We start from the raw sequence: 24,465 nt of genomic DNA, 5'->3' as shown, positions 1-24,465 counted from the left end.
TCCCTTGTAGACAGAATCATCTCGAATGAATCGACCTCGCTTGAAATATGGAACATTTTCATACGGGACATCTTCTGTGAAACATATACTTCATATGGAACGCATGGAACATCTTCTGCAATAAAATAATACAGTTTTACGTACCGAAAAACACTGTCTGGTTATGACGCACACCGTATAATTGTGGACTCCGGCTTAATTTTGACAGCTTCAGCAATTGTCCTAGAATCCATAGTCATATTTTAGTTATTGCATTAATTATATTTAATTTTCGCTATGTAACTCTTGACTGTAACGATAATAGTTTATTGGAAATTATTGCATTGTATTTCCTAAACTGAAATGTTTAATCGTGATCGTCCACTGTATATGGGCTGTGCCACCTGCTCTCAATCTTTTGGAATTGGCATTATTTTGAGATGAAGTATATTCACCCACAACAGCCGGAGTATTGCAGAAATTAGTGGAATAACAACGAATCAGCATACCTTACTAAACCCAGCCATGGTGGCACAGTGGCTTTGGCGTTGCATGGCTAAGCCCGAGAATGCGGGATCGAATCCCGGCCGCTGCAGCCTGATTTCGATGAGGTCGAAATGCGAAAACGCCCGATTACCGTGGATTGGGTGCAAGAACCCCACTATGCACCGCGTCTTGTCTCTGTCACATAGACGGTGGCGCCAGATTTCCCTCTAGGTGTTATAGTGAGAAACTCTATGGTGCCAGCTGCATGTGCTGACTCCGTTGATGTACCCAACGTAGGAGACTGCATATTTGACAACCGCGGTCTCGCTCTGCTAACTGTAGCACCACTTCCGGAGCCTCCTCGCCCACCGGCTGGCCGGCCCGAAAGCGGCGAACAGGGGGGCGGGGCCATGATGGGCGGCTCCTGGGGAGGCGGCATCAGCCCCGGTTCCCTGGAGGGCATCTCCAGGCTCCGCCTCTGCTTGTACGGGCTCGCTGGCACGGTGGTGATGCTCCTGCTGTTCGCCGCCTACACGTACGCCATGTTCGACGGTGAGCCGGATCAATCGCTGCGCTGTGACTACCAATTGTTGAATTATTTGTAAAGGAATCGTCGGGCCTGCGCATTCTAGCCGAGTCTTGACGTCACGTGCTAGGCGCAGAGGCGCCCGCTCCGCGAAAAAAAAATCAAATCATAGATGTGCTTAGCGTCACCCGCGTGGCTCATTGTAATGTCTGTGCCAAACAGACTCCATCAGTTTCTACCGCCGACACAGCCGCACAAACTTCCAGCAGACCTCCAACGTGCAAGAGCCGGTAAAACGCGACGTGAAAGAAAGAAAATATATTAGATTACTCGCTAGAAAAAATAAACCACGCCAATAAGTTGAATATTCGAATGAGGTATGCACAATTTCATTTCGTTGCCACAGCTGATATGGTGATGTGGCTGCCACGGAACCATGGACGCCGCTGCCTTGGCGCGAAATTCTGAGGGAATGCTCAGATCGCGGAGCGCAAACTATTTTCTCATTAGCATACGGTAGCTCATTTTGCGGAGAGCAGTTGGCTGCGCGCCTATACGTTACAGACCTGTGGCCTTGCATGCCTCCGCGCATTTCGCGAGAGGAGAGTCGCGAAAGCTGGCTTCACCGCAAGACATTTCTAAGTCAGGAGAAGCTCTCTTCTGCGATCCTCCCTCGGCCTCGTGCCGAGGATGATCGTAATGTGGAGCTGACATAAACTGAACGGATATTTGCTGGTTTATTGTGGATACGTATCAACACGTAATGGGTATTACTTCAATACGTAATGCGTATACAGGATGACCCAGCTAACTTTAGCGAAGCTGCTAAAACAAGGAAAAAAAGACATAAAAACAAGGAAGCTGGCACAATACACAATTATGAGACCTACTTTCTCGGCCATAGGCTCCTCTTCCGTCGCCAACAAAGTTTTATGTGCTAATTATACGGCTAAGCAGGAGAATATTAACTAATTAGACAAGTTTTTCATTCCTGAGCAAACAGCAGCAGATCCAACGAGTTGGAATCCATATACAGCGAAGCTTCGTCTGCCGGCATAGAGAGTCGAAACACGGGAAACACGCACGCACACACAAGCGCGGGCGCACACAAATTATATGGAATCTTTCGTTAAACGGAGTTGCTGACTACTCGCGAGTGCAGCGGACGCCTTGAACGCACCACGGTTTCAGAAGCAGCATGCGCATATGTACGTAGCGCAATTCGAATTCATTCTATCCGCTAGAACCGTTTACTTCCCCATTAGCACGAAGCCGCGCGAAGGGGAGCTTTCTGGTTCTTTTTTCTTTCCCCCGAACGGCCGCACAGATGGGAAAGGCTGAACCCATTAAATCGGGCGGCGACACACGCCACCTGGCGGTGACTAGTGATATATTTTCTACTTAGTGGAGGGTGAACTTTCACTCTTGCCTTTATTTCAGCCACCACTCAGATAACCTCTGTTCTGTTATTTCGATCCGCTTAAAGTTTATTTTACCTCCATTGCCCATAAAACCCTCATGCTCTGAAAGAAAAAAAAAAAAAGATCAGCCCGGTCACTTTGATCTGTAGGGCAAAGCCCTTTACGAAGAAGTGTCAGGTGTTCGGCCGATTCCTCCTCCTCTCCTCACGCACCGCATAACGTGTCCATCCCTTGGTACTTGACTCGGTAAGTCTTCGTCCGCAATTCTCGCTTCCCCTAGAATTATCGTAGATGTTTTCTTTGGCAATTTCCTGTTTGAAAGTACTGTGCGTTCCCAGTGCTTATGTCGTCAGCATCTTATTTCCCTCGTACCCATCTCTGCTTCTTTAACCGTTTTCTTGACCGATGCTTCTTGGTGGTTAAAGCATTTAGGCTATAACTAACAGGAGGATAAGTTCGAACCATACTGTGGAGACGTTTTTTTTTTTCAGCCCAAGAACTTTTTTAGGATTGTAGTAATGGCTCTTGTTAATTAATTTCTGATAGACATGAATTGCGGTTATTGGTGTCCGGGTAAATTGCAAATAGAGAGAAATTTCTGACGTAATAGTTCCGCAGAAACCTGCAAGGTGGAGGGAACTAATAAAGGGAAAATAAGACATTCACATGAACATAGCTAGGTGTTACAAAGGAAACCCGTACGGGTTTCCTTTCTAACACTTGGCTACGTTTGGGTGGATGTCTCATTTTCCCTTTATTAGATAAAGTTCTGTAATAAAGTTTTCAAAATCTTCCTCCAAGGACTATCCTAGACGTCCGCTAATGTGGCGTTAGTACAGCTACAGGACCTGATGTAGAAGTTTTGCTTATCCGTTAATGACAAACTTTAAATATTCTTGAGCTAATTTTGCATTTCGCGGGTCAGAGTGGGTTGCAATCCGTGCACGCTTCTGTATCTGCTAAACACTGCGCTCCTGGCACACCTGAAATGTGGCACACACACACGTGTGTGTGTGTGTGTGTGTGTGTATATAGTCTTTGCATTACCCATAAACATTGTTGAAAGTCAGCACCATGTGCATTTTCGTGTCTCCATCCTGCACATTCATTTTGCTCACTTTGCCATAAATAACCAACTCGCCCAATCGCTTGTTGAATTGTGGTGCTCTGACTGAGTTGTTGCTTGCACGGCTAGGTCCACCTCTTGCTTCCGGCAACACTCTCTCTCTTTTGTGATTTGTGCAGAAGAAGACGCGCCCAGAGCAGTGCCGGGAGGGAACGAGGGGCCAGGCTTCGGAGAGAATGGTGATCGGTACTTCCCATGTCCGCGAATTGTGCTGTGTGTCGAGGCTGCTGGTGCCAGGCGACTTACCGGTGACATCAAAATCTGTACTTGTGAGCCACGGCAGCGCAGTCATCATATGGCTGCTAACTCCAAAAGTTATCTGCTCGACTGACATATGCAGTTTCTTTACACGACTGCGCAGTTTAATCCAATTTCGGCTCAACGCAGTTCGGATGCCATTCTTGTGTTACTTCCATGATGTGAGAACTCGCCAGACAAAATGAAAAAAAAAAAGGTCTGTTGGCCTTTAGCTCGGAGGAATGTAGATCTTTAGAGCTACATTCTGGTTAAGCCACAAACAAGCTATATGCAAGCAATACGCATGGCAACTGTTGGGAATTATAAAGAAACGCTGTCCCCAGCAGCCTTTTACACACCCAGCGTGCGATACAGCAGCCAATGAGCTTCCTGCAACTTCGAACTGTTGATGAATTGCTGTTGTGGGTATGCAGCAGAACGTGAACACTGCACCATCTTCAGTGATGCTTGTCCTATGCAAAAACGCACCATAGTGCACTAGCTCTTGCGTGTGTGCCTCAATAGCTTGTGTAAAACACGTGTAACACAAGGCCAGAACCAGTGATTACAAAATGAATCTCCTGTTAAAACGGTTTAAGTAGTAAAACAGCCCGAATGCAGTTAATTAAAAATAACAGCGAACACTGAAGGTTGTGAAGTGTGCAGCCCCAAATGCCATCTCTCGCTGCGAGACCGAAGCAACGCTGCTGCGAGTTTTGCACGTGACTGCATGCGCGATGCGAGCTAGGTGCTAGGGGCAATGAACCATGGAGCAGCACAACCACCGTGGAGCTGGAGGGACAACTTGGCATCCTTCTTCTGAGGGCCAGCTGCTTTGGCCATCGCGGTCACAAGACGGGATAAAGAATGCGGTAAGGAAAATGGGGAATCGATGCAGGTTCCAGAAGCATTACTGGAGATCGTTTACAGCTTGTGATAAGCATTATTAGGCTTGGTGTGAAGCTGCCATAAAGTGGTTTCAGCTTCTCGATTCTCCAGCAAACTTGAGCTGTAGGACATTTGGCATATGGCCTCATACCCTATTGCATGCTCAAGACATAGTCAAGGCCATATGCATGCCACTTTTCCGTGGCAAAGTCAGTGTGGGCAGACATTGCCAGAAAGCTAGTGGCCATGAATGAGTTTGATGTGCCTTTTGCTACTTGTAGGTTTACAGGACGCAGACAGTGCATGAAGAAAGAAGTGAACGCTTTCAGAATTTGGGCACTCTATTTTTTTCGTGCAAACCTCTGGTGCTTCTTCAAGTACAGATCAGACATTACTAGCATCAGCTTTCCCACAATGGGAAAACTCCTGCCTAGCTAAATCCTCAATGACATTGTGTGGCAAGCACAGGATGATGGGAGACTTTAAAGTTCACCATCATGCAGACAACTTTTAGTGCTTAACACTTTTCAAAAGTTAGCACCACCACATCTTAAAGCTAAGCACAGTGATTGGGCACGAGAGCTTCACAACTTTTGCATGAAAGGTGCCACTTTTCGAAATTCTAAAGAATTTCTTCCATCGAGTAAAGCCATTTTATTGACAATTTGCACCTCTTGTAGGTGCAAGAACCACTCATACTTAAAATTACACATAAGGGCCTTGAAGTGTGCAGTACAGAAATGTGATCAGAATCCCTCTCTATAACCATACACTTGGCAAAATATTGCAGTCTGCATCAAAAGCTTATGAACTAGGAATCTGAAATATAGCTGAATATATTTTCACAACCCAAGCATGCAGCAGTATATTCGAATCTCTGGTATGCATAAGTACATGCAAACAACACAGTGTTGCAGTTTTACTGGCTCTGGTTGCAAACCGCTTTGAAATTCATTTTCTCAGATCTTGCGGTCTCTAAACTGACACTGTCTGCTGTAGATGTGTAGCCAGGATATATTTTCCAGGGAGGGGGGGGGGGTGAGGGGCTAAGGTTGCATTTCACGGGGCGGCCGGTGGAGGCTGTTATTCTCTGTCAAGTTTCTCAAGCTTGGTGCATAATAATACAACTGTATTACTTTGAACGGGCCCTTGGTTTGCCTGACGGCGCCTACCATGTTGTACTTGTCTTACTTGTCGGGTGCATTTGTTCAAAGGATATGAGCCTTTGTTCTTAGGCTATCTGCCAGACATAAAAGGGAGCAGGGTGTCTGCTGGAAAAATTTGGGGGGCGGGGGCAGCCCCTTCATAGCTACGGCACTGCAACTGTACTAATTAGCTATTCATGCTTAGAATGCAGTAACCCTCTTGGCAACAAGCTATGCTGCAGGGAAAGCTATAATTTCACACACAAATCTTAACAGAATAAATGCATGCTATAAAAAGAAAATAAAGGTGGCACAGGAGTCTAAGCCTGAAGAATGTAGAAAAACACACTGTGTATAATTTATTTCAACAACAAATACTCGCCGCAACATAAATGCCAGCAACAATGAGAGAAAAAAAATGCTCACACAAATGCTCAATTCGATGACACATGCAAGACTCGTACAAATTTTTCTCATGTAGAAAAGAAATGCAAGACAAGACGCAAGCTTCAAACACCGAGTGACGCGACCAGACAAACTTGACTAAGTATCCGAGTCCTTACAGTTGTTGACCTGCACAACTTGGGACCTATAATGTACGAGACAAGCTCTACAAGAGTCCATGCATAGATAGGTACCAGCTCTTTCGTTTTTCCTACCATCACGAACAGTACATGATTGAAACACATTCTATAACCTGTATCTTCAAACTTCCTCTACCCGACACCGTGCTTTAAAAGTGGCAGGTAGTAGTGTACCCTGACTGAAACATTTAACGTACTTGAGCATTTTTGAACCCATTCTAATGAACTAGAACGAGTTCAAAATTAAAGCACAGTGACTGCATCAGTTACTTCGGTTAGCACAGTAACAGGTACTAAGGACTAATTAACTAGAACAAGAGTGAAGTTCTAGTTCTACAGACTCTTGCATAAATAAGAGTGCCAGATGTGCATGATTGTTCAAAATTAAAGCACAGTGACTGTATCGGTTACTTCAGTTAGTACAGTAACAGAATAAGCAATCATAACTAGAGTGAGGTTCTAGCTCCTACAGACTCTCGCATAAATGGGAGCGCCAGTTGTAAATGACTGTTTATCCTAACCAGCTTGCTGAACTCCCCTCAAATTCCATAGATAGTACCACTTTGCATGAAGTTTAGTTAAACACCACAGCTGTTGCCATGTTTGTCGTCTCACATTCTTTATCTTAGTTTCCTGTGCTGCCCACAACCAAAAATCGTAACCAAGTTGCCCAATTCTCTGCTTTTCTAAATTGAGTGCCTCATTTTAGGGCATTACCCGAAGTTTTGTCCACAATAAATCTTGAGTGGATGTCTACAGTGACGCCATCTGTCACGGCTCAGGTGAACAGTTTTTTTCTCATAGCCGTAACAGATGCTACCACCATTCCGTTGCAGCAGAATAGGAAATTTGAGTGGCATCGCCGACTTACGATGAAATTGGCAATTAATGTCTGAAAACGTGGTATTAAACTTTGCGCAAAGTGGTATACCCTGTGCAAAATTTGAGCAGAGATTGGTTTAGCAGGTAGGCTTGCATAGACCTGGCACTCATATTTATGACACACAGCAGTTCACTTGAACAGGAAGAAACTAAAACTTCATTCTAGTTCTCATTATTTAGCTCTTAGTAATCAAGCTCTGCCAGTACCTACTCAAAGGCCCTCAAACATTTTTAAAGAAACGCCTCACTATAAGAATTGTCTGTGAGCATTAATGTAGAACAGCATTCTGCCCAGTCAAAAAGTGGAACTGCTCTACCCTTAGTGAAGCCGAGGGAACACTTCCAAGCTGAGTAGCATTCGTGAATACTGGGATATGTGGACACGACAAGTCCAGTGATGAGTGTGCGTAAGCAGCTTATCTCGAAGGCACTGGGTTTGGCTTTTGGGGGTCATGTTGACGAAACGCTTCCTTTGAATGCATCCGTTTGGTCCAAGCATAGCCTTAGAGAGATCTGAAACAGACAAAACAAAGCTTGGTCATGAATCTTGGCAGCAGAAGTGTAGATGGGTATGTTGAGCAACATAACTCAATGGTAGCAATAGTTTGGACCCCTGCTTCCACAATTCAAACAGTGGATTGGACAACCATGCAAATTAGTCCGTGCACAAAAGAACAGATGATGTAGATGAAAGCCTGCAGGACGATTGGGCTAAGGACAAGAAGAATAATGCACCTCGAAAACCATGATTGCATTTTTGAATTAAGACAGTACAGTATGGTTCACTATTTTAGGAAACACCAGATTATTATGCAAACTAAAATAACTTGGCCGCACCATCAACCTAATGGGGAAAACACGCTTGATGTGTGTAACGTAGACTTTACAGCTGAACCTTACTATAACAAAGTTGCACCCAACACGAAAATATGTTTGTTAAATCCGGTCTTAAAGAGTAAATTCCAATCTAAGGTCTATAAATCTGAAACCACGATCTGATTATCAGGCACATCGTAGTGGGGTACTGCAGTATAATATTGGCTACCTAGTGTTTTTAAACATGCTCCTAAACGTAAGTACACAAGTGCTCTTGCATTTTGCCACCATCGAGAAGTGGCTACCATGGCCAGGATTTATCTTGCAACTTTGAGCTCAGGATAACAACGTCATGACCACAAAGCTGCTGTGGTGGGTATATCCAATGTTCATGATAAGCATGCACATATTCATTACGTGGCGATATTGGCGATCAGCATTTTAGCTTTACTTCAATATATCTGATAATTTCTTATAGCAGTGTTTGTTATGTTGAGGTTTCACTGCAACAGTAAAAATTTATTGCCGAGGTCTTTGTTTCAAAATCGACTTCTAATCAGTATGACAATACATTCGAACCCACTTACAACAATATTCAAGTGCCAAGAAACTCTCATTGTTATAACTGAGTTGCAAGAAAAAGGCAAAGGGGACAAACATCCAAACATTTCATTTAGACAGAAAGAAGCACAGTCATTATAGCATTACGTTGTATATGCAGCACTTACATCATTATCAGTTTTAACAAAACTCGAATGTAACACTGAGAAGCTGCCGCACCCTGAACTTTTGTGTGTTTTATGGTAAAATAAACCGTTTCCTGCAATGTTCCAACGCCGTATTATTGGCTATAACAATTAAATCCGGATACTGTGTGTCTGCACTGAAAAGAAAGAGCTCGAAAATCCAGGGAAAAAAAAAAAAGAAGGAAAGATGCGAGCCATCTCACCAACCCCATTTTTGTGCTCTGTACCTCTGCATTTGTGCCGCACACGCACACATTGCATGCCTTAGTCGCCCCTCTCCAGTCTCCCTTTCACTCTTCTGACCTCAATGAGAGCTTGGAAGGGAGATGGGAAAGGGCTGCAATGAAGGTGAACCTTGGCACAAAGGAGGGTGCTCGCAGTTTTTTTAATGATTATGCCTTCTTTTTCCTTTTATAGCACACACCCTGTAGCCAGAGAATTGTTAACTTATAACCAATAACACGGTTAGGGAGCATTGTAGTAAGCAATTTATTTTGCCACAGAACATGTACAAAACTTGGCGGTGTATCGGCTGCTCATTGTTGTACCCAATATATTGCTAAAGCCGGTATTGTTATAAGTGGGTCTAACTCTATAAATTTTGTGTTCCCTATAACAGTGGAACTAACTGTACATCAGTCATAAACACAGCTGTAATTTTGACTACTGTTGTGCTATTGAACCTTTAGAAACCCTCTAGCAAGTCTGGGTAATTGTGCTGAAAAATTAACAGCATTAACTGAAACGATGAAGAGCTAGATTAATTTCATGCTTAAACAACCATGGAAGAACATGTTTCTAAGCTGTTTCCAAATCCTGTTCTCATCAAAACTGAGCACAGTTGTAAGGAAACACCTGATCTGTACAAAAGGAGGCAGAGGGCAGAGGGCTATGTAGAAAACACGGCACTGGTGAATGAGGATTTACATCATACTTTTGCAATTAAGGTTGCCACTGCCTTGCGTACACTCGCAAGAATGAGGGTGTGGGCCTGTTGGTCTTCCATGAAGCGAGGTGTTGTAGTGTGGATACGAGGGAGGAAGCACTAGTCCTTTGTCCCCCCTATTTCTGTGCTACAACATGTTGCATCATGCATAGTATGTTGTTTTACTTTCAGCTGGCGAGCACTCTTGCCAGATAATCACTGTTGCTAACATCATCACTCGGTGCAAGACACACTTGTTTTACCTGAAATTCTTTGAGCATTGTGGCCATTTAAAGAGAGAGAGGGGCATGTCTAATCAGATTGCCGGCATAAAACAAATAGTGTTGTATTAGTACAACCCTGAACGTATGTGAAGCACCGGTGAGTACTCTACAATGTACAATGACATGAGCATCATTAGCAGACTGACTTGACCTGCAAGGTCAAATTCTGGTTATACTCGCTACTACTACTGTTATTTGAGTGTGGCTTTTAATTCTGCGTGCAAGTGCACCCAATAAAGAGCTTGATTACTGACTGTCTTTGGTTGCTCTTCGACTTCATCATGAATACAATGCCACAGTATAGAGATTAGGTGTCCCGTTTTGTATTGGGATGCCCTGTACACGAGGCAATGCGCTGAAAAGCACAATTTTGTACAAACATGCTAGCTTTTTCGAACACATAAAGGCAACAGCTTACTTCAGAGTTCCAGGTGTCTCTGAAGGATGCGTCCTTCCAGGTCCTGGTGCACCTTATTGACCTAGGAGACACAGGCAGCAGCAGCACATCAATTCCGTGCAGCAGGTATGAATCGTTATGTGCACAAATCTCTAGTCCAAAAGGTTTGAGCATAGAGAATCATTTGCAGCCACACTGCAAAAAAGCTCTACAGAAACCATGTCTGATATAGTACCCATTACATACACAAAAAGTTACTTCTAGCCAAAATGCCTCTCCTGAAGAAGCTGCTGACCCAGCTGAATTCGAGGAGCCCGAACGTAAGCTTGCCAAAGCTGTAAAAATGACAATGCGCATCTCGGGGCCACTAGGGCATCGCCAAATCGGTGTGTCGTCGTCCCATGCTGTGACGATCCACTCAATGCTTTGCATTACGTAGATGTCAACTGTAGTTGAATCTTGCAAATTTTTTTTCTGTGACTTCAGAGCATATGCTTTCCCGGTTAGTATAATTTTTCTTGCATTTTTTTCCCAATACGTATGAACAAGCATATCATATTGACCGCAAATAAAGACGGGGATGGCAGAAGAGAACAAAAACAACAAAAACAACTCTTCTGCCGTCCCTACCTCTATTTTCGGTCAATATGATATGCAGTAAACATCAACTAGGCCAAACTGAAGTTCTTCTGTATGAACTAGGTTTTACTGTACATAGGCGATTCACGTCGACATATTGGTAGTGCACTTCATTCTAGGATATGGTTCCCTTCAATGCTGGCACTGTAGCAGAAGGTTCCACAGAAAAAAGTAAAAGCTACCTTATGGCTGTATTGCTTGATGCGCTGCTTCAGCGTCTTGACATGGTCCTCGTCTGGAGCGGCCTTGGGGTCCGCACCATGCTGCTCCAGTTCAGTCTGGAAATGGCCCAGCTTTCGTATTCTGTGCTCGTAGTGTTGTAGTTCCTCCTGCAACATGCAGGAGGCAACATGTGGTTAGGAGGGGGGGGGTCCTGCAATACCCTTTAACAAAGTTGCAAGGAAGCTAAGAAAGATGTCCATAAAGCTGATGGATATAAGTGCTACACAGTCAAATCTCATTATATAACAAAATGGATTGGAAAGAGTCACGACTATAATTGAATACTAGTAACAGCAGCGTTTCCTACAAAAGTTTACTAAAGGGAAATATGGGGCTAGTGTCTATGGGAGGCTGCAAACATGGCGGTTTATGGCATAATGGTGGGCAGCACGTCAATTTGCCTAAACTTCATTCTTCTGTCTTCAAATGGCCTTAGGACTTTGCAAATTCATCATACTCAATAACATATGCCACTACTATATATACACAACAGTTTGCAATAATTATGCATGTGCATAATGTCTTATTACCTCTTGCGTTTAGAAAAATATTCCTTAAAAATCTGGGAAGATTAAGCACTCCTTAAGCAGAAAGGACTAATCCTTGGAAATTTTGAGGCAAGTTTATTAACGTTAGGCGTTTTTGTCGACCTATCTAAAGCCTTCGATTCTATTGATCATAAACTTCTGGTTCATAAACTAACTTATTATGGCATCCGTGGCATTGCTCTCAGCTTACTTGAATCTTACTTGAATCACAGAAAGCAATTTGTGCATGTAAATGGATTATCATCCAGTGTCCTTCCTGTTCATGTGGGTGTCCCACAAGGAAGCATCTTAGGCCCTCTCTTGTTCAATATTTTCGTAAATGACTTTATTAACATTGATTCCGCCACAACGTACATTATGTATGCCGATGACACCACACTTCTTTTTTCATCCAAATGTCTGGATGACCTGGTCTTACGTGCTAACAGCGTGCTCTCGAAAGTACACCAGTGGTCCCTTGAAAATGGTCTCACAATCAACTCCACAAAAACCAAAGCCTTGCTCTTTCATCCAAGAAATATGAATGTCGTGCTACCTGGAGATATTGTCCTTAACTCCAGTACTATTGAAGTTGTCCAATCAATTAAATGTCTGGGTGTTCACTTCGATCATGATATGACATGGCGCTCTCATGTAGATTTTCTCATAGGCAAACTGTCACAGGTTTTGGGTGTTGTCTATTCCTTTAGATACCTCCCGCAATCCGTTAAATTGCTGATTTACAACTCACTTTTTTTCAGTCATCTAAATTACGGCTGCCTCGTATGGGGGACAACTTCAGCCACAAATATTCAAAAGCTGTTTGTTATTCAGAAGAAATTTCTTCGTGTCATTTGCAATAAGCCTCGTGATTTTCATTCCGCTCCTCTTTTCAGCGCACTTAAAACCCTTAAATTGCCTGCCCTAATAAACCTGCGCTTGTTGACAACCTACAGAAGATATGAGAAAAATATTGGTGCCCTCAGCTCTCTCGCTAATCTCACAAAACGAGAAACCCCCTACACAACTCGAGCTCCTGAGACTTGGTGTGTTCCTCAACTTCGGACTAATTATGGCCAGCAAATGTTATGCTACTGGCTGCCCAGTCTACTCAATGATCTTACCAGATGCAATATCGATGTGTTGACTTGTTCCGCGAAAAATCTGCGTGATATGTTCCTCCAATTTTGACTGTGTACCGTTGTACTTAGTGATCTTTTGCCCTTAGTGCTTTTGCTCTTCTCTCTTCTTTCCTTCTTTTCTTCTCTTTTTTTTTTCCCCCCTTACCGTTTCCCACCTGCCCTGCTGCTGCCATTGTAAACCGAACCTGGGGCCAGTCAAGCTGCTTCTCTGCAGCTTTTTTCCCCTTGTTTTTTCCGCCACAACCACGTACCTCCTTGCTTGTGGAAACAAATAAATAAAAAAATAAATAATTAGAATAATGTTTCAAGAACTTCTGAAGCTACGAGCACGACGCTTAAATCCATGTACAGGTCATCATTGCCATCGTAGATTAACTATTGTAATGCCCAAGTTCAATATTGTAATTTCATTACAAAACTATGGCGATTAACCTCGAAATTCGTGTTGAAGCCCACACATAGAAAATCTTGTTTTAACCTCTTAAGAAGATGCGAGCGTAAGCAATTGTTTTTTTTCTGCTGTTGTTTAGAAGCACCTGCTCGTCACGAATTAAATTGGAGGTTTGTGGCGCTCCAGTGGCGCACTCTAGAATACCAGTAAACTGAGCAACTGTCGAGAACACGAGAGCTACAATGACCTGGATGCAAAGCAGTTTACTATGGCTGCAGTGATACAGCAGAGCCTGTACCACGTACTGGGAGAATTAATTGATGCATGCCTGCTCTTTTTGCTTTTGCATTAAACCCCTACCTTGAGAGATTCCAGTTCCGAGGGCGAGAAGTCTCCCTGCTGCGCGAGCTTCCATAGTCGCTGGACTTTGTCCTCAGCGAAGCCGCCCTTGCGCTTCCAGGCATCTTCGGCGCGGCTGCTGAGCTTGCGGTACGAGTCGAGCAGGGCTTCGTGGCTCTGCTTCTCTAGGTCGCCAGAGAGGAGACCGTTCTGCCGCTCCTCCTCGCCCAGCATGTTCAGCTCCACATCGTCTGGTGCACACAGAAAGGCAAGTTAGGGTTGTTACTCCCGATGGCTTCGCAGTAGGCAGCTTTCACGACGAGTTCCACGATACACCCGCTGCCACAAAGCATGCTGGTAGCGAGTAGCAGTCTTTGGCATGCTGAAGAACAACTGTGGTAAGATGCCCGCTGTGTTTGAACCATGATAAGTCCACTTATTCCTTGGGATCGTGAGGCAGGGAAGTGGGGAATGAGAAGATTTTACAAAAGGAGAGGGATTGAACAGACTCATGCCCGCAACTTTCCCCTAAAATTCACTGGGCAATTCCACAATGGCATTCTCCTCAACATTCCCTTCACTGTTTGCCTTGAAGCCAAGTACAGCGGAAAAGCAGCGAGGACTACTGTTATCATGGCATCAGTAGGGTTGCTTCACAAGTTCTCTGGTGAGAGTCCTCCATGAAAACACCAGGGGTCGCATGAGAGACCAGCGTCCCCAAACCTTTTCAAGCTTTCTAGAAAGCACAAGATTGTGTTTTGGAGGTCTAGAGCATCTGAATAAATGATGAGATTTCGAGTCTCTAAGTTGCGCACCAGCCTTTATGAGGATGCAGTAGCCAAGGGCCCTGGCATAATTTTAACAACATGTGGCTTTCTAACATGCACCTATCTTTATGTGTATAGGTGTTTGAGCATTTTTTTGCACTCTACCCTCACAAAAAGCTGGCTGCTGCAGCCCAAACTCAAACCTGTGATCTTTTCTCAATTGTATAATGAATGCACCACATCCCATTACTGTAACACAGCACAAATGCTACATCAAAATAAAGCAACAATTCGCGCATTTTTTTTTTTTCCACTTTCAACATGGAATGCACAATGACCAATTCTTATTTTCTGAACTGCAAAGCAAGATGCATGTAAAGAACTATCGCATGCAGTGAAATTGCCACAAAATAAAGCGCATTTTAGTACTCACTGCCTAAATCCTTTCCATCCTTGTCCTGTGTGGCATAGAACTCGTCGATCTTGTCCTGATGGTGTTGGAATTCTTCTTTGAGTGTACGCAACTCCTGATCTGCACAAAATTCAAGGTGCAGTACACTTTTGACACAATACTTAGGTCACACGTTTAATGTGTTAGAAGAGCAATAACTACGATTAAGCTATCGATAAACCATGGTGGTGGACAGAGTACAGAGTTCAAGAGGCAAAACAGAAAAGGCACTACTACAGAACTCAAATTGAAAAGCAATGAGGCAGTGGAATAAATATAGGTAAATGGCAGTAGTTCCTTGGTTAACAATGAAACCTAACTAACCTTAATGTACTTATCACTCTATGTCAGATGTTGAGGCTCTGATGCTGCGAAAAAAACCTCATTTACATTTCCAAGACTTACATGATCGAGTGTTTAACAGAAGTCCACCTAGCAAGTGCTTGTCTTAATTTGCAATGCCATTTCACAGCCTTAATTTCATGCGTGCATCAAGTTTCTATGACTACAACACCCCACCAGAAAGGCAACAGAGAAAGGCTTCTCCACTAAGTAAATTGGAACTTTCAAGTTTAATTGGCATGAGCACTGATACACTGTACAATCGTACCACACAGAGTTGCTTCAGAGTCAGCATAAAACTACAGTGGGGTGCCTTGAATTGTTTGAATAACGAAAAAAAGAAAGTAGGACTATTTGATTTCTGAACCAAACTAGGTTACTGCAGAAGCTGCGGCCGCCGACTGTCAAAGGAACAGCGACAGTAGTCACAAATAGGTTTGCCAGTACTGTGGCATTGAAATGTACATTAACCATTACCCGTGGACACAGAGAACATTTCAAGAGCAAGAACAGCAAGCCGAGAAAATATCTAGAGTTTGAGAAACACGACACAACTTTCAGATACCACAAGTGCCTGAAAAAGATTGCTGGCATTTGGCGATAACCAACCCGTTCGAATACGAAAGCAGCCAAAGTAACCGAAGAAAACTATTTGCTTTAAAGCTGCGGGAAGAGCCAAAGAAATGAATTAGGTTTATTTAAGGAACAATGCACTTGAAGGCCTACATTTGTTGCAGAGAGGATATTTAGACAGCGTTTGTTGTTTCACTGAGAAACTAACAGAGAACAGAGCTGACAACTGGCACATCTGAAAGTGTAGCACAGGTGGCTATACGCATATGCCAAGTCATATGTGTACTGTCCTGTGTTGAGCCATGTTGGGCAAGAGTCTCCCACAGACTTCATATCGTGGAACTCTGCGGGAGACTTCGAGAAAAAAACACACCTGCAATAAAAGTTCCGACAGAGTGGGGATTTTCACATTAATTCTCATTCACAGAAGGCTGACAGGGCCTGAAGCCTTTTATACTGATGACAAGTAAGGCCAGCTGCAATAGTTTGAAATTCGCAAGAAAGTCAGTCATTGTAGGTTTGCATTCTGCCTGAACTTAAGGCGACGAGCAATGTGGTGGTCGTACAAGGAGGTCCCTACAGCTCCTCTTGATTTGTGAGCATATATGCTTTGCCTGCGATGCGATTCTGTTTTTGTTTAGGGCTGTGGGCTTCAAAAGCCTTTGCCTCTGGGAATACATTGGCGTACTTAGATGCAACATAGCTGGTCTTTCATTGCAATGAGCAACTCACCACTGAGGCCTGCCTTTTGGACTTTCATCCAGAGCTTGTTGAGCTTCTTGTCTCTGAACATGTAGCCTTCCTTACGAGCTACATTTGGGTGCTCCGGCGGTTCATCTTGGTGGTGCTTGAACTGATCAGACAGGTCGAACTTGTCCACGATCGCTGCATGAAGGAAGCGACACAATTGAAATCGTAACTGCAAGTGATGCAAGTGTACTGAAAGTGCTCAGAGTTACAGCTGTACACACCCATACAGATTCACTGAGTTATCACTATGACAGGAAAGAGAAGAGGCACTGAAAAATGTGCAGCAAGGACTCGACGGCTGACTGTCAAAGCATGCATAACTGCTGCAAGGAGGGTTTGTGGACTCTAGTGGATGCTAAATGCTCTTGCAATGTAGGAGCATGTAAATACTTTACGAGGTACATATGTTCATAGATCTACAGCACTGAACGGCAACTCTGCGTTGTCCGAGTATCAGCTATATGAAAAGGCTATTAAGGAATGCAGCCATGTATGTTGAAATGATTAAACAAGTGCCAATTTGTGGCAGCTACACGCTATACCGCAAAGTGGAGGACAACATAGTGAGTTAGCAGCCTAATGCCTTTTCACTATGAGTCTTCCTGTCCGTTGCTTGCACACATAAGTCATGCTGCATAGCTGAAGATGTACCTTTGAGCTTGCTTCGAAGTTCAGCTTCCTTGAGGCCATCTTTGTCCTGGCCCATCATTTTCTTCCAAGCAAGCTCTTCTTTGTCTTGAACTTTGAGGTCGGCAAAGAGCCCCTTCAGTTTGGCATCGCTCAGCCTCTGTTCAGGAATGGTTGAAAAGCAAGATATGTGCTCACACGTAACCACATTCAATGGCTTCGTTTTAAACATAACATTCAGATGGGGAGAAACCTCACCAGTCACAATACATGCACATCAAACATGTGCCATGCCTCGATCCTCCCCTTCACCCCCCTCCCCCCACAGGCTGTCTCGCACAAATCAAAACGTAACGAGGTTTAAGACGTGGCACCTCATACGACATCGCCGCCTCGCAAGTTATTGAACCGAACTTCCTTCCGTACCTCGCCGCCTTATCTACATCGACGACGGGCACGTTTTAATCATGACAGCACAGTCGCTGAAACTGTAGAACCTAAACGAGAGATGAGGGCGCAGAGGCACCGAACAACGCTTTAACATGCCTTGCAAGACGCTTCATTTCTTTAAAAAAACCTGAAAGATATACTGCAGAGGAAAAACGGGGAACTACTGGAACGCCCGACTTAACTAGAAGCTCAGAGATATTGCAAATGTTGAACACTCCACGTTTTCTGGTTGAGTGCCCCAGAATTTTCGGGTGAATCGGCAGAGTTCTCGGCTGAATTAACGAACGATCGACCAGAAGTTGAGGATACAAAAAGAGCAAGCTTTTGAGCGCTTATCCGCGAGAACTTGAGGATACAAAAGAAAATGCAAACACTTGTGCGCCTCGTTCACCCGGATAGATATACACTCCAACGGAGCACCTGCTTACCTTCTGCGCCTTCTCCCAAATTAGGTTGAGTTTGTGCATGCGAAACGGTTTCTTCTCGGCGTCTGCGGTGGGTGGTGGCCCAACTTTGTTTAGGGCTTCGCTGTACTTGCTGTGGGCTCCGGCGAGGCAGCTGAGAGAGGCCAAGAACAACGCCAGGAAAACGACGTTGCGAGACATTGCGGCCACGCGAAGCGTTTCGTCGCAACAGTCCTTGAGGGTGTTGACTAGATGGGAACCTTCGGTTGAAACGTCTGTCTCAAACTTCGGGGGCCACGCCGAGCACGCAGCAAACAAGAAGGGAGACCACAGAATCGTGCGTCGGCTTCGCCTCACCACTATTGCACGCTTGCGGGAAAAGCCACCTACCAGCCACGTTACGTCACGCCACGCCCACCGGGACAAAGGTTTTTGCGAGTAGATATGGTAGCCGGCGCCCTCTCTAATAACTAGAATGTTTAAACAGAGCGCACGCTGGGAAGTTAACTTGAGCAAATTTACCTAACGGAACGGTTTATTAAACTATTTAAAGGTGAGCGTGGTTGAACAACGCAGGTTTGCTGAAATTTAATTTTAACACATTTACCTCTCAGTACTGGCGTGAGTGGACTAATCTATCATCACTACACGATGCGTTTATGCCCGCCGTTTTGGAACTAGCCCAGCGGAGCAACGGGCGCGAATTTTCGACCGTACGTTTGATACCATTGAAATGAGAAAGCTTCCTTTCGCCTTTTCAATCCACCGTTCTTACGGCGCATGCGACCTGCCCCAGCGAATTATAGTCATCGCGAAACGTTTTTAAAGGGTCGCACGCGCGGCCCGATCTCAGCGGGAGGGATCAGCCCTTCGCCCCCCCCCCCCCTCCAAAAAAAAAGAAAAAGCCTTTGGATGGCTCTGCTGCAAGCACATGCTGTGTAGCGCGTTGAAACTCCACTGGCAGCTCGATGTCAGTGCGATGCCGAAAGCGTACGTAACTCCACTTTAAAACAGAAAGCGGCCAGGGCTTCGTCCGGACTGCACGGCGAGCCACGAGTTGCCGCCTTTCACTGATGGCTAGCAAAATTACGAAAAACCCATGCGTTACACGCGGGCAACACTTGAACACATCACACTGCTGACGAAGTCTCGCAGCGTCGGCCCTCACCTGATGGTGGTGGCAGCGCGTGCCTGGCTTCACGTACTCGTTTAAAGGCGCGGTAACACGGCAAGGTCGATACGAGACCGATACGACCGATCCGCGTTCGTGGGAACGCGGCCGACACGATCCGCATTTTCATGATAGAACAACATGGCCTATAAGTGAGCACTTATGAGAGCAAAGCTTTCTCTAATAATGCTTCATTGCACGCGCCAACTGTATGACAAAGTTAAAGAAAAGCGAGAATCAGTAATAAATCAACAGTCCGCAATACATATCTACCTGGATCACAGTTGCCATTACTTAAGTGGTTCAGCCGCTCATATTGGCTCGGTGCAATTGCTTGCAATCTCTACTGAACGTTTCTAATCAATGTTTATGGAAACCAGCATGCGACTACCATGCCGGTCTGCCAGCAGTAAATGAGCATAAAACAGCAGTGGTATAGCAGTACTTAGAGATATGAGGCATGCTGTAATATAACAATACGAAGCCAGCAGTTAGCTGTTCGCTTCATGTGATTGTGACTAATAACCAGTTCCCTTGGTTCCCCTTCTTCTCATTCAAAGCTGTACTGTAGGGTTCCACATTACAATTTGGGGATCTGTATTGTATTGTACCCACACAACTAGTAGTTGAAATGAAAAAGCACAGAAAGTGTGCCACCATTCCACCTACTTTTAAATTGATTCCTTCTAGTCTATAGCAATGACCCTAAACTGATACTTCATAGTTGTTACTGCGACAATTATCCAGAGACGTGCACACCTTGTTGTAAATAAGTCCAGCCAACTACACAGTTAGCACTAGCCTGCTCGCCTTTAATTTCTGTGATAGGTTAACACATTGCATTGGGCATCATGTGGGTAATGTGCTGCAACCTCAGCGAAGGTGTAACTTTTTAGCATTTCTACCCCACACATTGGCAACTTCCATTGACAGGGATCAAACCTGCAACCTCCTATTCGATAGCAGGAATACCGTCACCTGCTGCACCATCGCAGTAGGTGCTGCTACAAATAGATGCAAACACGACGACAAGTGGAAGTTCTGAAAAGCACCTTTATTTCACAGCAGTCTTTGAGAGCTACGAAAGGCACTTGTAGAATCCCGAGCGGCGACCGCCACCAAAACGCGGCGTCAGTGTCCCGACCGCCAGCTCCGAAACTGGCCAGGTTTTGCGTTACTGCACGTCCAGTGTCTGGGTCATCCAGCACTGGACCAGGCCGATTTTGTTGGCACAGCGACTGACTCTCTCCCCCCCTGAGAGAAAGCCACACTCCCGAGGCTCATATTTCCAAGATTTCTATTGTGTACAGGCTCGGGTCCTCGAATTTGAGCGTGTCCATTCTGCCGAGGATGAGCATCAACCATTGCTCCAACTCGCAGAGGTCGCCGAACAGCTCCTGAACGTGCGACACCGCCACCGACAGTCTCCTTAGCAGATCGCCGATGGCGAGTGGCCCGGTGTCCAGGGCCCAGTGGTTGAAGTGAGCGTCCAACAGGCACGACAACCAGTCAATCACTTTTTCTAGCGGGATTTCCTCCCGGTCGGCCAGGGAGTAAGTTTCAAGGACACTGATTAGATAAACGAACAGGGCTGTGGCCTGTTCCGAGTGCAAGTAGTCACGAAGGCACTGCACAAGTATCTCACACGTGTGAGGACAGCGCAGAAGGCTGTGAAGGACGGCGACTTCTGGGGAGCCGGCCGAGGGCGGGGTACCCGTGTGGAACAGGCGTTCCACTAGCATGACGAGGTCCCGTTCCGGCAATGTGTCGGCAACCTGCAAGAAACATACAAGCAGAAAAGGAATAATTAATGACGGGATGGAACATTGATTGACTGTAACATCTCGAACGCATGTGTGGACTAAGCAGTGTGTTGTAGCAGAGAGGCTGCTGTTTAATTTTAACAACAGCGGGCCGTGAACTCAAGTTGTAAGTATATGTCTAGTAGTAAATAAGCACGTGGTCAGCTTCCATGAAGCTCTGCAGTAATACGTAATAAAACTAATACCCGTGTCACACGGGCGTTTGGAAGGCCTTCCAACCGATAGTCAGTTGACTCAAAGGTCAAGTTTGAGCTGCCACACGGGCCGTTTTGAAGGCCGCCGAGTCAATAGTCTATCGAGTCAACGGAGCACCGTACAACTCTATCGAAATCTTGATGGCCTTTGAGCAACGGAAGCGGAAACAGCGCGTACATGCCCTCTCATTCACAGCGTGCTCGTACTCACGGTTAGAAAAATACAAATCAAACCAAAATGCTCTAAAAATACTATATATGAGTGTTATTAATTATTCAATAAAGTATTTTTGCCACTTGACATGTGCGAACACACACCAAAATGGCAACCGCATCGAGCGGCGCAAACGTTGCCGCAGTTTCGATACTCAACAACTTAAAAACTAAACATATATGTATGGCGACGTATAAACAAATTCTTTTATTGTATAAAGAAACATAAAAGAAATTATAGGGCTTTTAAGAGGTTTTAATGTTGTTTAACTTTTCGTGACATGAAAATGAAAATAAAGATCCGCAGCGCCACACAATTTTCCGAGAAACGCCTGAACCGCTCACGGCCTTTCAAAAGTGCCGTGTAGCAGCGCGACAACTCCTTTGAGTCGATATAGTTGTGGCGTTTCGAAGGCTGTCGACTGGAAGGCCTTCTAAACGTGCCCGTGTGACACAGGTATAAGTAACAAATAAGCTTTAAACATGGCCATAGGAAATTGTAACCACACATGTATTGTGGACAATAAGGAAAAAAATTGGAAGATATGGTGACATAATAGGGTTGCATAATAACTTGAAATTCTATGCTGGCATGTGGTGACAACACAGGTTTCCGTCCCATTCCAAAGGGGAATGCACTCATCATCAGCCATCACCACCATGGATGCTTTGCTATAGGCGCTTGGTAGAATGCAGATGATAAACAAGTAACACTATAGGCACTTATCAGTATGTCAATCACTGTGCTGCAGTGTTAAGAGGAATGCATCTTGAGAATACACCTTGATAGTGAAAGATGCACTAGCATTAGGCCTGTGCTGCTGCTTCGTGTAAAGTGCAAAAGTGTTGTCATACTTGCACAATCAATGATGTTCCTAAACCTTACTCTTAATGTCAAAGCAGCTGTAGCCAAAACAACCTACAATATGACGGTCACACAGCAAGTTAAAACTTGCTGCATTAAGCTATTCTATTTGTGCTTGAACAAAGTTTTATATTTCGTCGTGCTTTCAACTACCTCCACCACCTGATGTTATGTCTCAAACCTGCTGATGCTTAGCAGGTGCATGCCTAGTCATGGAAGTCACAGCGACAAGGCTGCCATGAAGTTTCCATAGATTTCAAGACAGAGATTACAACAGGACATGCATCAAAAGCGCAGATATCATTCTTCAATCCCAGTGATCAATCTTGAGCAACTTTTTCACCATGTGAATGAGAATAGGCACATGAAAGGAGGTCTAATCGCAACATATCAGGAAAACATAAGGTCTTATGAACCAAGGAACCAAACGTAACATACCCTCTGATCAGCAAACAAAATGACGTCACTGTGAACCCCTCCACCCTTTTCCCCCCAAAGTGCAGCATCTACATCACGCTCAGCCATCGCAGGTAGCAACAACTAAACCGAGAGCACTTCCACCCGCTTTCCCAAGCTCACCGGTGCCAACTCCTCCACCACGCCACCGGCATCGCCGGCGCTGATTTTCGCGGCGACCGCAGACGCCGCCGGTACACTGCCTTCTGCTCTGGCTCCGAGCCCGACGACCTGACAGAGGGTGGGCCGTCCCAGCTTCACGGACACGCACATAACGTTGTTGTTGTTGTTGCCGGCACCGCCCGCGACGACAAAGCACGCCACGTCGTTTCTGAGCAGCGCCCACCGCTTCGCCGCCGCCTGCTCCAGAGTCCTCGACACCTCCAGCGTGCCGAACCTCGCGTTCCACACCAGAAGCCTGCCTGGCAGGCCGACCAGCACGCGGCTATCGTCCAGGGCCGCCAGGAACGCGCCAGCCGCTTCGTCGGCACTCGACAGCGGCAGCTTGCGGCCGCACAGCGATCCGTCCTCGCCCAAACTTAGCAGATCGCCGCCGAACAGGCAGACGGGGGGCCTGTCGCTTTTGGAGACCGAAGCCTCGGAGATCTGTTCGATGGCCGCCTCTCCGACGCGGAACAGACGGCACCGGTACGGCCCGGCCGCTTTGGCGGCGACCGACACGGACAGCAGCGACGTCGCCAACCCGTTGCGGCCGGTCTCCATGGCTGCCTCCGCTCGGACGGCGACCAGTTGCTCGTCTTCGCCGCACACTCGCGGCTTCTTCGAGCGAGAACGTTTGCCGGACCCCTGCAGTTCCGTTAGCGTCAGGCAGACACCGCTGTCCAGCACGATCAGAGGCTCGCCGCCGTTTCGGTGCAGGACCGAGAAAACGCGTTCCGGAACGGCGATGCGCTCACGTGTCCCCTCCGTATCGCCGGAGGCATCCTGAGGCGGCAGGATCAGCAGACTCTTGTGGCTCGCGGCCACGTACCTGGACCGGAGCGCGTCGTACACGACGGGGCACGTGAACGGTTCGGCGTGCGACGTGTGCCACATCCTGATCTTGAACGGGCGCCCCTCGAGTTCCACGAGGGAGGCCGACAGCTGGCCGTGCGTGACGATCACCGACGAGTCCGAGGGTCCCGGCTGCACGCAGAAGTCGCGAAACGCGTCCGCTTCGTTCGTGACTGTGGCGAGCACGAAAGGCTCGCCGATCGAAGTCATTTCGTATTTTTGTTTTCCGTCTCAGCGGCGCGCACTACGGCGCGCCAGCAAGGACACCGAAAACGGGCGACTATCACGGAATTGAAACACGCACCGCCAGCAAAACGTGACAAAGCGACAGGCACATGTGCGCCGCCATGTTGGAAAGAAAGTTTTTGTTGCCAACTTTCGTGCAACCTACTCGCGGTTTGCCCCCTAATGATTGATAACGGTGGCCTTGCGAGAGAAAAAAAAAACTTACCTATGGTGGCTGTGGTGGCGCTTGTTAATAAACTACAGACATACTTTGATGATCTGAATAAAGTATTGTTTTTTGTAGCCAGACAAATGTTCTCTAAACAGAGCTTTAAATTTTTGCGTTACCTCTCGAGTTCGCAAAAAACTCCAGATACAGTTCTTTAAAATATTTAAGAATGCGTTTATGTATTTGAATAATGACGTCGAAAATTATAC

The 24,465-nt window shown here is 45.7% G+C and overlaps 3 protein-coding genes across 3 annotated transcripts in view; 1 reads left to right on the top strand and 2 right to left on the bottom strand.

Moving 5' to 3' along the window:
• The window catches only part of LOC142589761 (uncharacterized), a 44,851-nt gene extending 39,954 nt beyond the window's left edge, over positions 1-4,897 (top strand). The window contains exons 4-5 of the mRNA XM_075701341.1: positions 808-1,017; positions 3,658-4,897. Coding sequence (XP_075557456.1) covers positions 808-1,017; positions 3,658-3,869 — 422 coding nt within the window. The 3' untranslated portion in view covers positions 3,870-4,897. The remainder of the gene's footprint in view (positions 1-807; positions 1,018-3,657) is intronic.
• Positions 4,898-6,135: 1,238 nt separating this feature from the next.
• Positions 6,136-18,447, bottom strand: LOC142589758 (alpha-2-macroglobulin receptor-associated protein). Its single transcript, XM_075701337.1, has 8 exons — positions 18,091-18,447; positions 17,237-17,372; positions 16,568-16,720; positions 14,903-15,001; positions 13,724-13,953; positions 11,264-11,410; positions 10,464-10,524; positions 6,136-7,787 (listed from the first exon to the last, which is right to left on the bottom strand). The coding sequence occupies exons 1-7, from the start codon at positions 18,265-18,267 to the stop codon at positions 10,465-10,467; spliced, it is 1,002 nt and encodes a 333-aa protein (XP_075557452.1). The 5' UTR covers positions 18,268-18,447; the 3' UTR covers positions 6,136-7,787; position 10,464.
• A 1,823-nt stretch (positions 18,448-20,270) lies between these two features.
• LOC142589755 (uncharacterized) lies at positions 20,271-24,171 on the bottom strand. Its single transcript, XM_075701333.1, has 2 exons — positions 22,912-24,171; positions 20,271-21,012 (listed from the first exon to the last, which is right to left on the bottom strand). Exons 1-2 carry the CDS (start codon positions 24,010-24,012, stop codon positions 20,518-20,520), a joined length of 1,596 nt encoding a protein of 531 aa, XP_075557448.1. The 5' UTR covers positions 24,013-24,171; the 3' UTR covers positions 20,271-20,517.
• Positions 24,172-24,465: the final 294 nt, after the last annotated feature.

The sequence above is a fragment of the Dermacentor variabilis genome, chromosome 8 (genome assembly GCF_050947875.1).
Source record: "Dermacentor variabilis isolate Ectoservices chromosome 8, ASM5094787v1, whole genome shotgun sequence".
NCBI classification, from domain to species: domain Eukaryota; kingdom Metazoa; phylum Arthropoda; class Arachnida; order Ixodida; family Ixodidae; genus Dermacentor; species Dermacentor variabilis.
Note: the sequence above shows the minus strand (reverse complement) of the source record. Positions and strands in the feature narration are given on the sequence as shown.

Coding starts and splice junctions, on each gene's coding strand:
- LOC142589758 (XM_075701337.1), bottom strand. CDS start 18,267: ATGTCTCGCAACGTCGTTTTCCTGGCGTTGTTCTTGGCCTCTCTCAGC. Junction 17,373..18,090: donor TTTGGGAGAAGGCGCAGAAG/GTAAGCAGGTGC, acceptor ATTCCTGAACAG/AGGCTGAGCGATGCCAAACT. Junction 16,721..17,236: donor ACTTCGAAGCAAGCTCAAAG/GTACATCTTCAG, acceptor TCCTTCATGCAG/CGATCGTGGACAAGTTCGAC.
- LOC142589755 (XM_075701333.1), bottom strand. CDS start 24,012: ATGACTTCGATCGGCGAGCCTTTCGTGCTCGCCACAGTCACGAACGAA. Junction 21,013..22,911: donor TGGTGGAGGAGTTGGCACCG/GTGAGCTTGGGA, acceptor TGTTTCTTGCAG/GTTGCCGACACATTGCCGGA.